General features: G+C 52.2%; 2 protein-coding genes across 22 annotated transcripts in view; both read left to right on the top strand.

Annotated features, from left to right (window-relative positions):
* SYNGAP1 (synaptic Ras GTPase activating protein 1) overlaps nucleotides 1-9,263 on the top strand; it is a 32,101-nt gene extending 22,838 nt beyond the window's left edge. For 10 of the 21 annotated variants that reach the window (XM_032340630.1, XM_032340625.1, XM_032340622.1 and 7 more), the window contains 4 exons: nucleotides 359-532; nucleotides 2,171-2,382; nucleotides 3,518-3,611; nucleotides 7,403-9,263. In XM_032340630.1, coding sequence (XP_032196521.1) covers nucleotides 359-532; nucleotides 2,171-2,382; nucleotides 3,518-3,611; nucleotides 7,403-7,549 — 627 coding nt within the window. In that variant the 3' untranslated portion in view covers nucleotides 7,550-9,263. Of the gene's footprint in view, nucleotides 1-358; nucleotides 533-2,170; nucleotides 2,383-3,504; nucleotides 3,612-4,582; nucleotides 4,723-7,402 lie in introns of those variants that run through there. The other 11 variants (XM_032340628.1, XM_032340624.1, XM_032340626.1 and 8 more) reach the window with 9 other exon arrangements.
* An 866-nt stretch (nucleotides 9,264-10,129) lies between these two features.
* ZBTB9 (zinc finger and BTB domain containing 9) lies at nucleotides 10,130-13,116 on the top strand. The gene is made up of 2 exons (XM_032340668.1): nucleotides 10,130-10,432; nucleotides 10,614-13,116. The coding sequence occupies exon 2, from the start codon at nucleotides 10,699-10,701 to the stop codon at nucleotides 12,115-12,117; it is 1,419 nt and encodes a 472-aa protein (XP_032196559.1). The 5' UTR covers nucleotides 10,130-10,432; nucleotides 10,614-10,698; the 3' UTR covers nucleotides 12,118-13,116.
* Nucleotides 13,117-14,522: the final 1,406 nt, after the last annotated feature.

The following is a 14,522-nucleotide window of genomic DNA, read 5'->3' as shown; positions in this document are numbered from 1 at the left end:
ACAGGAAGGGAAGGAGGAAATGGGTTGGAGAAGTTGGGGGGCAGAATGGTCTGGGGTCTGAAGTCACACTGTTCTCACCTTCTTTCATTCATTAGCTGTATATAAAGCTCCTGCTATGTGCCATGTCTTGTTCTGGGCACCATGGCTTTGACAGTGAACGCCACCCAAGCCATGCCCTCATGGAGCTCATGTCTCCAGAGGGGAGACATGATAAATAATTAAATAGCATTCACAAGGGCATTGGCACAAGAGCAGGGGAGCAAGACTGGGATGGTCATCTCCTTTGGCAGCACTCTCCCCTAAATACACCCTGCCTTCTCCCACCTTTCCTCTCCACCCCCACCTCGCCCTGTCCCAGCATTCTCAGGCGCCATCCACGCTGAACCCCACCATGCCAGCCTCCGAGCGGACAGTGGCCTGGGTCTCCAACATGCCTCACCTGTCCGCTGACATCGAGAGTGCCCACATCGAGCGAGAAGAGTACAAGCTGAAGGAGTACTCCAAGTCGATGGATGAGAGCCGACTGGATAGGGTACGCTGGGCCCCTGACCTTCCCAGTACGCACAGGGGAAGCACCGGGGGTCAAGTAGTTACAGGGGGAAGAAGAGACAAAAGATCTGATCCCCCTTTCCTGAGAAGCTTTCAAGCCTCTTGGGGAGGCTGGGCATACACAGTCTGTCGGAAAGCCAACGTCCAGCTGTATTTTGTGGCTTATAGGCATATGGCTTATATGTTGGTGGAGAAATGGTCTATGTTAAAGCTTATTTCTGTGTTCCTCCCCAGGGAGAACATAAACCCTGGATTCTGAAACTACCCAGGGAAGGGAGGGCTGCTCTACCAGCAGTGTGAGCCGCTGAACTGGGCAGGGACAGATAGGTTATAGGTGTACTACAGATGATGTCCACCTTACCCACCTTAACCAGGTGACAGAGGGTCGGTGTTGGGAAGTGGTACTTATTGGCCCATTTGTGCAGAGACCAGACTCTCAGCTGATGGTGGCCCAGAGCAAAAGACAACAAGAGCTCCAGGGCCCCACACAGATAACTTAGCAGAAAGTTCCTTGGGGAAGCTGTTGGTCCAAGGACTCTGAAGAAGAGGGTGGCTGTAGGATTAGGTTGATGTAAAGACTGTAGGACCCCAGTTTGGGGGAGCAGAGAGAAGTTTCTCGAGAGTTGTGGTCTTTGAGCATAGGAAAATGTTTGGGACTGATCTAGATGGATTTGGCATAGCAAGTTCCAGAAGAGAATTAAGCCTTAATAAGGTAGCCACCTGAGGTCATAAATAACATCTCTCCTTTACGTCTAGAATGGGGTTGATTACGTATGTATCCTCTTTGGAGAAATGAGCAAATACTCTTTCAAATCATATTTTCTGTTCTATGGCTCAGATGAGATATTTTTGGTGAGGAAGGCTCCAGACTGGGACCATCCAGTAGAATTTTCTGCAGTAATGAGAAATGTTCAGTGATCTGCACCATCCAGTATGGTAACCACTGGCCATATGTGGCTGATGCTATTGAGGAACCAAATGTTTAGTTTTACTTGCATTTTAAAGAGCCACACATAGCTAATGGCTGCTGTATTGAGTAGCACACACAGCTACAGACTCTAGAGCCAATAGGGCAGATAAAATGGCTCTCCTATGCCCTTCTAGCCCCAGAATTCCAGGATCATTATCAACAGAGACGCAGTCCTAGATTCTTAGCCTGGACTTGTCTGAAGTCCAGATCCGTCATCCCACATAGCCTCTCCTTGTCTTGTCTTGTCTTGTCTTCCTGGATATCCCCCTCCCCCTGCTCTGGTTAGATTGAGCAGTCACCTTAATCTTTAATTTCTGGGTATGGTCACTCAAGGTGTGTCCTTGAGTCTGTCTAGGTTCTTGTGTGGGTCCTCATATGTCCAGATTTACATGTGAGGGCGGGTATGTATTTCTCAGGGTATGGGACCATATGACCTTGGTCCATTTTAAAGAACACTTAGTTTGCTCCATGGAAGGGCCTTCTCAAAAGCCCCCATGTCTGGTATGATCAGCAGGCAGGGGAAGGACTGGAGAAGGCCGCTGGGATGTCCCTCACCATGCAGTGGCTGCATGGAAGGCAAGGACAGAGACTGGGTGGTGGGGTCGGGGTGAGGCACCCCTCACAGTGCGGGGTCTTGTGCCCGGCGGGCAGGTGAAGGAGTATGAGGAAGAGATCCACTCACTGAAGGAACGGCTACACATGTCCAACCGGAAGCTAGAAGAGTATGAGCGGAGGCTGCTGTCCCAGGAAGAGCAGACCAGCAAAATCTTGATGCAGTATCAGGCCCGACTGGAGCAGAGTGAGAAGAGGCTAAGGCAGCAACAGGTGGAGAAGGATTCGCAGATCAAGAGCATCATTGGCAGGTGAGGGGCGGCCTGGGGAGGGGTAGCAAGGGAGAGCCTGAGGCTGAAGAGAGCCAGTGAGCTCCCTCTCCAGCCTCCAGTCCCAAACTCAGGACACCAGGAGGAAAGCCCATGACCCTGCTCCCAGAGGTTGCCACTCACTCACCAATCACCAAGTGGGGAGAAACCTCTAGTTAGTGCATAAATGTCCCTGTGCCAAATCCTGATTTCTCCCCTGACAGAGTAACTTCTGAACCCCTAAAAAAATGTGCCTGTTATTGTCCCATCACTGTGTGTCTGGCCCCAGCCTAGGCCAAGACTCCCCACTGGTTATTCTCAATCAAGCCTATGACATTCTCCCCGAACCCATGAGGAGATCCCTAGCCAGAGTAGCCCCTAGCCATCCCTATCCTGGGTAAACCTTCTCTCACCCTGAAAAGATGTTCCATTAGAAAATGAATGGCCCTTCTTTTAGCATGTGCACATTTTCAACTGCTCTGTCAAGCCCTGGCCTCCAAAGACAGTGTCTCAGCCAGGGGGTCAGCTATCCTGAGAAGTGGATGGGATCCCAGGCCCCACTCTAACTATAGCCAATCCCATTTTGACCCACTCTGAAGGTAGCTTTGAGTAAGATTAGTTAGAAGGAAAGAGCTTGACTTGAAACTTATTTTGAAACCCTGCTCTAACGGATATCCTTGGTGAGAAATCACCTTGAGAATCTTCATCAAAGGCAGGGAGGTGATGGGAAATGATGACTGTAGAGACACCTCTTGGGCTATGGGCATCCCAGGGGAGGCACTGGAGGTGTCCTAGGTTCAGTGAGGTGGAATGGGAGACATAGAAGCCAGGCTTTCAGCCACAGAGGGGCTGCGGGAGGGCATTGTCCTGAATGAGAGGGTGGAGGGCCAGGGGGTGTCTGGGTGGTGGAGGTCTTTGAGGCCCAGAAAGCTGTCCTTAGCAGGGAGATGTGAGGGTGCGTGAGAGGAAGGTTAATACAGGGAGTCTTTTGGGTTGTAACTATGGAAGGATTCTGAGGGCAGAGGAGGACATCAGAGGCTTTTCCAGAGAGCTACAGGGGTTCCCCAGGATCAGGAGTTCCCCCGGCAGGCTCCAGGCCCGTGCCCGCCACTAACCCCACTGAAGCCCGTCCCTTCAGGCTGATGCTGGTGGAGGAGGAGCTGCGCCGGGACCACCCCGCCATGCCTGAGCCGCTGCCCGAACCCAAGAAGAGGCTGCTCGACGCTCAGGTGGAAATTACAATGTCATTTATCTTCTCCGTGTCCCATCCCCATCCATCCCACTGTCCTTCGTGCACTCACTGCACCAGCCACCCAGCCCCATCACCATCTGTCTCCCACTGTCCTCCGTTTGTCCACTGGCTGCTTCTGGCAGCACCCCCCACCAACAACCCCATCTTCATCCCATCGTCTGTGCCTTTGTCACTCCTGGCAGTGTCAGCCCCACCCCTGTGCCTTCCTGCCCCATCTTTCCCACTCCTGTCTGGGTCTCCGAACATTCACCAGAACCTCAGTCTCTCTGCCCCCAGAGTCCACCCAGTTCCCAGCACCCCTGCCCCGTCTGTGCCTGCTCCTGCTCACATCAGGGAATTCAGCTTCCTCTGAGCTCTTCTTGGGCCGAAGGGCTAGAGGCTGTAGTTTGCTGGAATAGAGTATGAGTTCTAGCTTCTCAGGCTCTGAATGGTGCCCTCGGTTCTCTTGGCTCCCCAATTTTCCTGTGTCCCGGGGCAGCTCTGAAATAGTTTCCTGTTCTGACTCTTTAGCTCTTGAAGCCCCTCCCACCCCATAAGCCCTTCTTTCCTCAGTATTTAAATCCAGTGAAGGCCTTTGGCCTGTCTCTCCCTCTGGTCCTCATACCTGTCCAGCTCTCCAGCTCCCTGCTGCCCTCCCTCTCTTCTCAGCCAGCTTTTATTTATTTATTTTGTTAAAAGATTTTATTTATTTACTTAACTTGAGAGAGAATGAGAGGAGAAAGGTCAGAGGGAGAAGCAGACTCCCTGCCAAGCAGGAAGCCCGATGCAGGATTCAATCCCAGGACTCCAGGATCATGACCTGAGCCGAAGGCAGTTGCTTAACCCACTGAGCCACCCAGGTGCCCTCTCAGCCAGCTTTTAGGACCTCCCTTGTGCACCCTTACCCCTCGCTCTCCCCAATTCTGCTCACTTTCCCACCCACGCTCCTCCTTCCTCTGCTCTGACCACCAGGCTTCCCCACCACGACCGCCAAGGCTCCTGACCCCGTGACCCCACTCTCTCCCCCTGCAGCTCCTCATCAGGTAATTCTCCTGGTTCCGCTTTGACCACGGGCGGAGGACACAGGGGGAGGTGACTCCGGACCACTGCAGGTTGGTCGTGAAGCCCACTTCCCTCTGACTCTCTGGAGCCTCTTCCCCCCGCTCCCCAACTGCTGCCCTCCACACCCGAGAACCTCCACAGACCCTACCCTCCTGACACGTCCTGCACAGACCCATCTCCCAAGCCACTGCCCAAAGAGAGCACTTCCTGCTGCTCCCCGAACTGTTCAGTGACACCCTACCCACTCCAAGCATTTTACCCTGGACAGGCCCAGCACATCCCCTCATCTCCTTGGACAGAACCCACCGCCCAGCCTCCTCTCAGTCCTCTTCCTCTGCCTCTCCAGTGTATGTCTGTCACCCCCCATTTCACCAGAGCGTCCTTGGGAGTTGGGACGTTAGGGGTGGGGTTTGTTAAGGGGTGGAATTGATGACGGGTTGGGGGACCCTGGCTAGAGGGACGAGCTGACTGCGGCAGGTAGGTGGGGGTTTCCTCTTCCCTCCCTAACCTTGGTTCTCCACCCCTCCCCTGTGCCTCTCTTCCTCCTCCCTTACATCTGTGAGGTAGAAGGCATCTGCAGCTCCTGCTGGGCCCCACTGGTGGGAATTAGAAATGGGTAGGCTACCTCAGGAAGACTTTGGGAAGGGGCACTGGAAAGAATGCTGTTGGGATGTCAGGACACTAGGCAGGGTGAGTGGAACAAGAAGGAACAAAAAAGGAGCCTTGACAGATGTTAGGATGCAGACTGGCCTATGTGGCGTGGGAGTTGGAAGTGGGGTGAGCCGTCTTCCTAGATAAGATCATGGGCTCAGTAGCCATGTGGATTCCCAGGCAGAGATGCCAGGAACAGCATGTTAAATAATCTCTATTCTTCTTGTCAGAGCTTACTCCCCCTCTCCCGCCACCCAGTGGCCTTGCCGGACGCACAGTCCTACCTAAAAACCAGTAAATGGGAACCTGTCAGCCATTGACATCATTTCTGAGATGCTCTCTTTTCTGTGGGATTGATCTGCAGTGGGCAATGGCTCTTCACACTGTAATTTTAACTCTCTGCCTGCCCAGCCTCTCTGCCAAAGTCGTTAGTGATCTGTAAACAGATGCTAGAAGGCACCAGGGGACTGCACCATTTAAAGGACTCCTGCAGTGAATTCTTTTGTAAAATGAATAACGGCACCCTCATTTATCTACTTTCTAAATTTGGGTCCATGGGGGTGTTAGGGGGCATGCCTGTGCTCTGCTGCCAGACAGGCAGAGAGGAGGGGATTTGAGGTTCCCTTCCCCTGCTCTCCCACCATACTCAGGATCCCCTACCATAAGTAACTTCCTCTCTCGCTGACTTTGGGAAAATGTGCGAGGTGCTCAGTAAGATAAAGGGGAGGTTTTGCTCAAGGCTGGGGTTTTGGTGACCTTCGAAGAGGTGAGCTCTTTGATTTGGAAGGGAGACCTGACTCGGGAGCTTCTATTTGGGATGTTTTTGTATCCTACAGAGATATGGTTACATGTAACAGGCCTAAATGCCCCGTGGCCCAGGAAACAAATAGGACCCTTTCTAAATCACTTTAAGGTTTTGGTCCCTCCGCAATGCAGCCATTGGCTTAAAAGTTAATTTTGTGCCTGTATTTTAAAAAGCCAAGTGAGTGACTGGAAGTGTAGTATAGAAAGCTTGCTTCTCTCCCAGCAGAGGAACAGAAGCCAGAGCTAAGGGCAGGAGGCAGGAGCTAGCTGGTTTGGGGTGGGGAGTAGGGTCTGGTACCCCTCTCCTTCTAACTGGGATCCCAGGGAGAGGGATTGAAAGGAACATGGGGGTGGAAAAGAATGAAGCAGTTCTGCTTCCTGAGGACACAGAGATGGGGCCATGCTGTGCCTCTGTAGACGCTCCTAGCACAAGAGAGAGGCAGCCCTCCCACAAGGTTTTTACCATCCCCCATCACTTCCCTGAAACCCTTGCCCCCCCTCCAACAGTTAAACCTCTCTCTGATTTGGAATGTTACATTCAAGAAGATGACCACTCTGAACAAGTGACAGAATTGAGTGGCGGTGTCTATTTAATGAAATGCACGTCTTCAAAACACACTTAAGTAGGACTCAATGAACAAGGCTTTTCCACTCGAGGTCCTCAGGGAGCATGCGTTCATGAATAGATAGGATTCAAAAGTCTGTTGGCTGGTACCCTCCTACAGACACGTTCCCACCATTGATTTGCTTAGCACACCCTTTCTTCAGAGCTGAAGGAAAATTCAAGCCCAGTTTTTGTTCCAATTATGAAAAAACTCCAAATCCACGGGGGTTCGGATTAATGAGGTTTTGCTGTACTGCCTCCCCTTGTTCCCTCAACACAAAGTTCCTACCTTGGATTGGGGGTGGACTGGGAGGGGGTTCCAAGAGGAGGAGGGAGGCTGGGTAGGGGAAGATACAAGGGGTTAGGTTGGGGGTAAGATAGGAACTCATTTCTTTTGAACTGGTTTCCTGGTATGACTCCCTGGGTTGAAGGCCCGTTAGGAGTCAGGGGGTGAGATTCTCTTCTCCCTGATCCCAGAAGATGTACCTTCTACTTCAGGTGAGAAACAGAATAGGAAGATGGGGGTGGGAGGGGTTGTCCTGGGGGCAGGGAGGGGGACATGATTTATGGAGTGGGCTGGTCATGGAGGGGGGCATGGCTAAGGGGGCTGGCACCCAGGCCCCCGCGAAGCGTCTCAATAAGTCCGCGCTCTCCTCTTTGGTGTCTTGCAGGAGAGGCAGCTTCCCCCCTTGGGTCCAACAAACCCGCGTGTGACGCTGGCCCCACCTTGGAACGGCCTGGCCCCCCCAGCACCGCCCCCCCCACCCCGGCTGCAGATCACCGAGAACGGCGAGTTCCGAAACACCGCAGACCACTAGCCCACCCAGCATCACAGACCTTCTTCTCCCTCCCCATGCACCCTGCCCTGGAACAGCACCCACCACCAGGACTGGATGTCGCCGAGGGACAGCGGGAATGCCTCCCTGAATGCCTCCTTGGGGGGCACCAATCCCCCACCCCCACCGCACCATTTCTAGGGGGGAAGAGTGCGGACCCTTAGCTGTCCACTTTTCCTTCCTGTTGGGGTGCTGCCCCCTGTGACCCCCAGGGATCCTTGCCCCAGGACACCACCTACCCCACACAGACCCCTTCACTCCGGGGTGCTATCCCCATCCTCTGCCTCATCGTTCCCCTGAGCACTGGGGGACAGACCCTCGCCCCCACCCTGGGGGTGTGGCACCTCCAAACTTTCAACTTCAGGGTGATTTTTTAGCAGTAACCAGAGCTGACAATCTAACTCCCCTCCACCGCCCCATTTTGGCCTCCCCTGTCCCCCTTGTTATGGGGAGGGGACCCCGGGTGAGGGGGCCCTATTACCCCTTGATTTCTCAGGAGCGTCTGGGGGGGCTCAGCACGCACAAACTCCTTCTCCTCCTACTACTCTTAAATTTACTCCCTCCCCACCCAGAACCCAGATGGGGTGGAGGGGCCACCGGGGCAGGGAGGGGGCGGCAAGGGGGGAATGGGAGTTATCTCCCCTTCCTCCCACACCTGATCTGCTCTTGGCTGGTCCCAGAGCGGGGTGAGGGGGCTTATGCCCCCCCCTCCCCCAGTGTGTTGGGTGGGGTGGAATTGAGGTTGGGTGAGGGGTTAGGGTCTAGGAGGGTGTGTATGTTAGGGAGGACAGATTAGTTGATCTGCCCTACCCTGACACACACAGCCCCCCTTGCCCCTCCCCTCTCTCTTCTTGGTCTCTACTCCCAGGGGGAGGGGGGAACTTACTCTAGGAAAAGCCATGTCTCTCTCCCCCAGGGTGGGGGGACCTGTGTTGGAGGAGGGGTGTTGGGGGCCCCCCTTCCATGACTCTGTCCCCCCGGGGGAGGTAGGACAGGGCTGGGCTTCCCTCTCATCCTCCCCCCTCCCCAATCTCCCTCCACCGCCCTCCCTCCCGCCAGCTCCACAATTTTTCGGTGTTTCTCTGTACATAGCTCTCTGGCGGGATAGGGGAGGTAGGATGGATGGGGTTTAGGGTGGGTAGGTCATGGGAGGGGAGAAGCCTCTCCTTGGTACCCCCTCTTCCCTGACTGCTGCCCCCTACCCAGCCTTGCCCCCTCATCCCTTCTTGCGTTTGGTATTGAGACTCTTTCCAGACTTCACCCTTCTTTCTTTTGTATGGACAGTTCCCCTTCAGTCCCATCCCCTTACACATATACACCCAGCCGGGGCCAAATTTATACTTATATAAAAGTTGTAAATATGTGAAATTTTATCCCTGTGCCCTTTCCTTGCTTTCCCAACCTCAGACCCTACCCCTGGACCCCCTTTCCTCCTCTCTTTGGCTGTTGTAATTATCTGGGGTTTGTACTGTACATATTGGGGGTGTGTGTGTGTGGGCTGGGGGCAACCCCTCTGTACAGAGCTTCCTGGCCCCCTACCCCCCATGCTTCCCTCCCCCTCAACCACCCTAAGGGTAGGGAGATGCTCTTCCTACCTGTTTTATTTTGTTTTCTCGTTCTCCCTCCCCACCCTATCCCACCCCACTCCCAGCCTTCTCTGTCCGCCCCACCCCCAACTATCCCTTTTTCTCCACTCCCAGCCCCATTTCCTTTTTTTCTGGAGTGTGTGGTGAAACAGAAAAATCATGTTTAATAAACGGAGATTGTTCTTTTATCGCTGTGCTGACTTTCCTAAGCTAGGACCTCCAGAAGGATTAGCAGGGTCCTGCTTTTTGACAGAAAGCTGACAGCCTGGGAGAAACCATATCCCTGCACGATGCTAAAGCCTCCTCCAGAATATAATTCTCCGGACCCAGCGATTTATCAGATTTATTCTGTTTTTGAGCAGGTGGTTGTGCACTGGCCAAGCTTACCCAATCTAGCTCTCACCTTATCTCGAATGAATAAAGAGGCCAAGGAACATTATCTGATTAAGAAAAATTCCAAGTATATATGTACACACATATACATACATGTTTAGTAATGACCTAGAAATAAGGTTTATTTAATTGCTAGTTAAAATGCTCCCTCAGGGAATGGGGAAAAGAACTTGGTTCCTTAGCAAATCTTGAGTTCTAATCCTAGGCCCGTTACTTGCCAGCCTCTGTTTCCCCCGAGGAAACTGAGTGCGGCAATACCTATCTTGCAGGGATGGGGAAGGATACGAGGTGACGTGGGACATGGCGGCCCACACAATGGATGCCCACTTAATCTCTCCTTCTCAGCACCTAGCTGGGGACAGGCGCTAAATTTAATCACCCGCGGGGTTTAGGAGTCGCCCCCTCCTTCCGGGCTACGGTGTCCCGAGGACTGGCCCGCGGTCCTCCCGCAGGCGCTGCCTCCCCATCCGCCTCAGCTCGGGGGCCAAAGACCTCCTTCTTCACCGCCTTCTCGCCCGCGCAACCAATCAACACGAGGCTTGTAGGCCACTGCCTTCCGATTGGCTGCGGCTCTGGCAACGCCCACCATACCTGGCGTTGGCGTCCGGTGGGAAGGCGGCGGCTTCCGGCCCCGTACTGAACAGTGACCGCGGACGCGCTACGACCCTGTCCCGCGTGTGTACCGGCGGGGGCGTGGCGGCGGGAAGGGCTTCCCGGCCGGCGCTCACGCTCTCCTGGCGGCCGCGGCTTCCTGGGAGAGAAGTGCACCTCTGGGCACCGTGAGGAGTGTAGCGGCGGGCGCTAGTGGTCAGGGGCCGGCGAGGTCAGGCGCGTGGCTTGAAGGACCTCCTTATCTTCCTCCACAGGCCCAGGAAGTGAAACACCGGTTGGTCTTTTGTGGTTGTTTCGTTTTTCTTTTCTTGGTGGGGGAGTGCGCGGGACTGATGTGCAGAAACTACCACTGACTGAAAAGTTTCCGCCTGTTGGGTTGGGGAGGCGGGTGTTGTGTGAGGAGACGTAGTTGTCCTTACCCAGAGCTTCTGTGACCCCATCTCTTTCCTCCACAGCCTTCATCCCACGAGGGGGTCCGCCCCCAGCTCTTCGTCTCTTGTATCTGGTCCTCGGGGATCTCGCTCTTTCTGAAGCGGCCATATGGATACCGCGACGCCTATGCCCCCTGTACCCCCCTCCCCGACCTGCAGCCCGGCCCCACGGACCATCCAGATCGAGTTCCCGCAGCATAGCTCAGTGCTATTGGAAGCCCTGAACCGCCACAGGCTAGAGGGAAAGTTCTGTGATGTGTCCCTCTTGGTGCAGGGTCGGGAACTTAGGGCTCACAAAGCAGTGCTGGCCGCTGCCTCTCCTTACTTCCATGACAAACTTCTTCTGGGGGATGCGCCGCGTCTCACTCTGCCTAGCGTCATTGAAGCCGATGCCTTCGAGGGGCTGCTGCAGCTCATTTATTCAGGACGCCTCCGTCTGCCACTGGATGCTCTCCCTGCCCACCTCCTTGTGGCCAGTGGTCTCCAGATGTGGCAAGTAGTTGATCAGTGCTCAGAGATTCTTAGAGAACTTGAAACCTCAGGTGGTGGAATTTCAACCCGAGGGGCGCCCTCTTACCACACACTTCTTTCCACCACATCCTCTCCAGGAGGCTGGTGCATTCGCTCTTCCCCTTTCCAGACCCCCATGCAGTCTTCCACCTCTACTGAGAGCCCTGTTTTAGGGGAGGGGAGTGAACTGGGAGACGTGTTACAGATTCAAGTTGAAGAAGAGGAGGAGGAAGAGGAGGAAGAAGAAGATGAGGAGGAGGAGGACCAGGGGTCCACAGCGCCCTCTCAGACACCTCAGCCTCAGAGAGTATCAGGGGCTTTCCCTTGTCCTCATGGATCCCACCCATTGCCCATATCCACTACTCCCCGCAGGGTTTCAGAGGGTGAGAGTGCACCACTTGAGCCCCCTGCCCCTCACACTGCACTGTCCCCCAAAGTCTTCTACATTAAGCAGGAACCCTCTGAGCCTAAAGAAGAGGTATCAGGAGGTGGAACTCAGTCTGGAGGAACAAAGGAGGAGACCAAAGTGTTTCCTGGAGGGGACACTGAAGGGAATGGACAGCTAGGGTTCTTGCTGCCCTCAGGAGCAGGGGCGACATATGGAGGAGGAGGAGGTCCATCCTGGAAACCAGTGGATCTTCATGGTAATGAAATCCTGTCAGGGGGTGGGGGACCTGGGGGTGCAGGGCAGGCTGTGCACGGGCCTGTCAAGTTAGGAGGTACACCCCCTGCCGATGGAAAACGCTTTGGTTGCTTGTGTGGGAAGCGGTTTGCTGTGAAGCCAAAGCGTGATCGGCACATCATGCTGACCTTCAGCCTTCGGCCCTTTGGCTGTGGCATCTGCAATAAGCGCTTCAAGCTGAAGCATCATCTGACAGAGCATATGAAGACCCATGCTGGAGCCCTGCATGCTTGCCCCCATTGTGGCCGTCGGTTCCGAGTCCATGCCTGTTTCCTTCGCCATCGGGACCTATGCAAGGGCCAGGGTTGGGCCACTGCTCACTGGACTTACAACTGACTGCTGAGGCTGTACACTAATTTCTAGGATAAGCGAGCCACTGCTGCTGTTGGATACTTTCCCCTCACAACCGTTGCACCCCTCTCCTGGATCTTGTAATCATGCCAAGAAAATAGGTACATTCTGGATATCTTGTTCTTAAGTGTGGGTGTCAACGTGGCAGATTTGGGAAGTCCTATTTCTCATCTCCAGGTTTTTACTAACGACCCCATTGGAAGGTAGTTTACAGGGCATACATAAATTGATCACTTGCCCATAATTGACGTTATTATGGAGGAAACCTTCAGGTTAGAAGTTTGTTTGGTGAGAGAAGAGTTAGAGCAAAAAGATGTAATGATAAATGTTTCATTTTGGTCTCCATGTGGTGATAGAGGAGCTGGTCTCCCTTGTAGGGATGTTTGATTCCAAGGTCTAAGAATTCGAAAACTAATAAGCTCTATGCTCTCCTCTCCCTTGTCATTGCTGAAATAATGTAGGCAGAGTTCTTTTTAAGTACTCTTAAAAAGAAAGAGTACTTTCTTTTGTTCGCTCTTTCCAGAGGCTTCTCCGATCATAACTTGCTCTGCACCTTCCCAACACTTCTGTTTTTAATGTTGTAGTTGAGCACTTTAACAAATTAAGCATTCCATGTGTCATTCTTAGAACCCTCTTTTTAATAGAGGATATTCCTTCAACAGCCTGTGCCTCTTTTTTACCTTTGTCTACCACTGATCCCCCTTATATTGATTACAGTGATTGGAGTGTGACCAATGAACTCAGGAGATGGCCACTGACCTAAAATGCTCTCAGGGTAGCACCACTATTGAACAAGTGGCTGTTGTCCGAGATTGGAACAGCACATACAGAAGGCTGAAGAGTAACTGTACAGTAGGACCACACCCTCTTTCCATCCCACTCACACATGATGGGCCCTTTGTTGAGAGATAGAAAAGTAGATATTGGAATGGGGAGATTGTCACAGGTTACTTAATTTCTTTAAATAAACTTTGCCCTGAAACCTAAGCTGGCAATAGACTGGATTGAGTAATTTACGTGGGAGAGAGAGCCTGAAAACAGAGTTGCAAAGACTTGGATATGTTCCTTATGCATCAGGGTTATGATTTGGGGGGAAGAATGGGATGGTTTCACATTGGTGCAGAGAACACTGTCCTGGATGTCAGTGGGCCAGATTCTAGGCCCTGACCTGCCACTGAATGATCTCAGGTAAGTTACCTTGTCTTTCAGAGTATGAACTGGTTTTTGGGTTTTTTTTGTGGGGTGATCTGGATCTCTAAATTGCTTCTCTTTTTGTTTTTTAAAGGAGTTGGTTCACATGATCTTTACCTATAGTCTTCCCTGGCTTTATGTTTTGTGTATGTTTACTTGTTGTTTGGTTTGTTCTATAAACGTTAAGTGCGATGCACTATGCTAGACCCTGTTATACTCTGACCTCAAAAAGTTCACAGTCACTACCAAAGCTAGACAAATAATGACAATGTGGTATGGTAAGTCCGTTAGTACAGGCTACTGTAGTGGTATAAAGAAAGCCAAGAGAAGCCCTTATAAGTCAGCAAAGGTTTCACAAAGATCTCTGTGTACCAGAGCATGGCAACAATGTGGGTGGGTGAATGTGGGTGGACGTGAGTCGAAGTCATAACTAGGGCGGGGATTCATAGCTTTCCCCAAAGCATGTTCGTTAAAAGTTGTTAGGTATGGCACCCAGAAGAGGCTGAAAATGTGACTTTATGGCTATGAAGGTGAATTCTAGCTGTGATCTGTCAGCCTCTCTAAAGAGCCATGCCATGGTACCATCCCCGTGGTAAGGACTATAAACACATTGGGAAAGGGGTCAGGACTACCAAATCACACCCACCTGCCATTCTTTTGGCACACGTTCCATGGGTGACTACAGACATAGCTCAGAGATACTACAGGCCCAGTCCACTGCAACAGAGCTAGTCAAATGAATTGTTTAGTTTCTCAGGGCATATAGAAGTTAGGTTTTTATAATAGCCTATTAAGTCTGCAGTAGCATTATAGGCATAAAGAAAATATATATACCACAAGACACCTAGGTGGTTCAGTCAGTTAAGCATTGGATTCTTGATCTCAGCTTTGGTCTTGATCTCAGGGTTATTAGTTCAAGCTCTCCATTGGTCGCCACACGGCATAGAGCCTACTTAAAAAAAAAATCTATCTTAAAAAAATACTTTATTGCTAAAAAATACGATCATCTGAGCTCTCAACAAGTAGTTATCACAGATCACCATAACAAATATATTAATAATGAGAAAGTTTGAAAAATTGAAAGATTTCCAAAATGTAATACACTGACACAAAGTGAGAAATATTGTTGGAAAAATGGTGCCAGTAGACTTGCTCCAGACCTTCCGTTGCAGACCTTCAAGAGACGTGTTATAAGCCTT

This window comes from Mustela erminea, chromosome 4, assembly GCF_009829155.1.
Source record: "Mustela erminea isolate mMusErm1 chromosome 4, mMusErm1.Pri, whole genome shotgun sequence".
NCBI classification, from domain to species: Eukaryota; Metazoa; Chordata; class Mammalia; order Carnivora; family Mustelidae; genus Mustela; species Mustela erminea.
The sequence above is the reverse complement of the archived record's forward strand: the minus strand, read 5'-3'. Positions and strand labels throughout refer to the sequence as shown.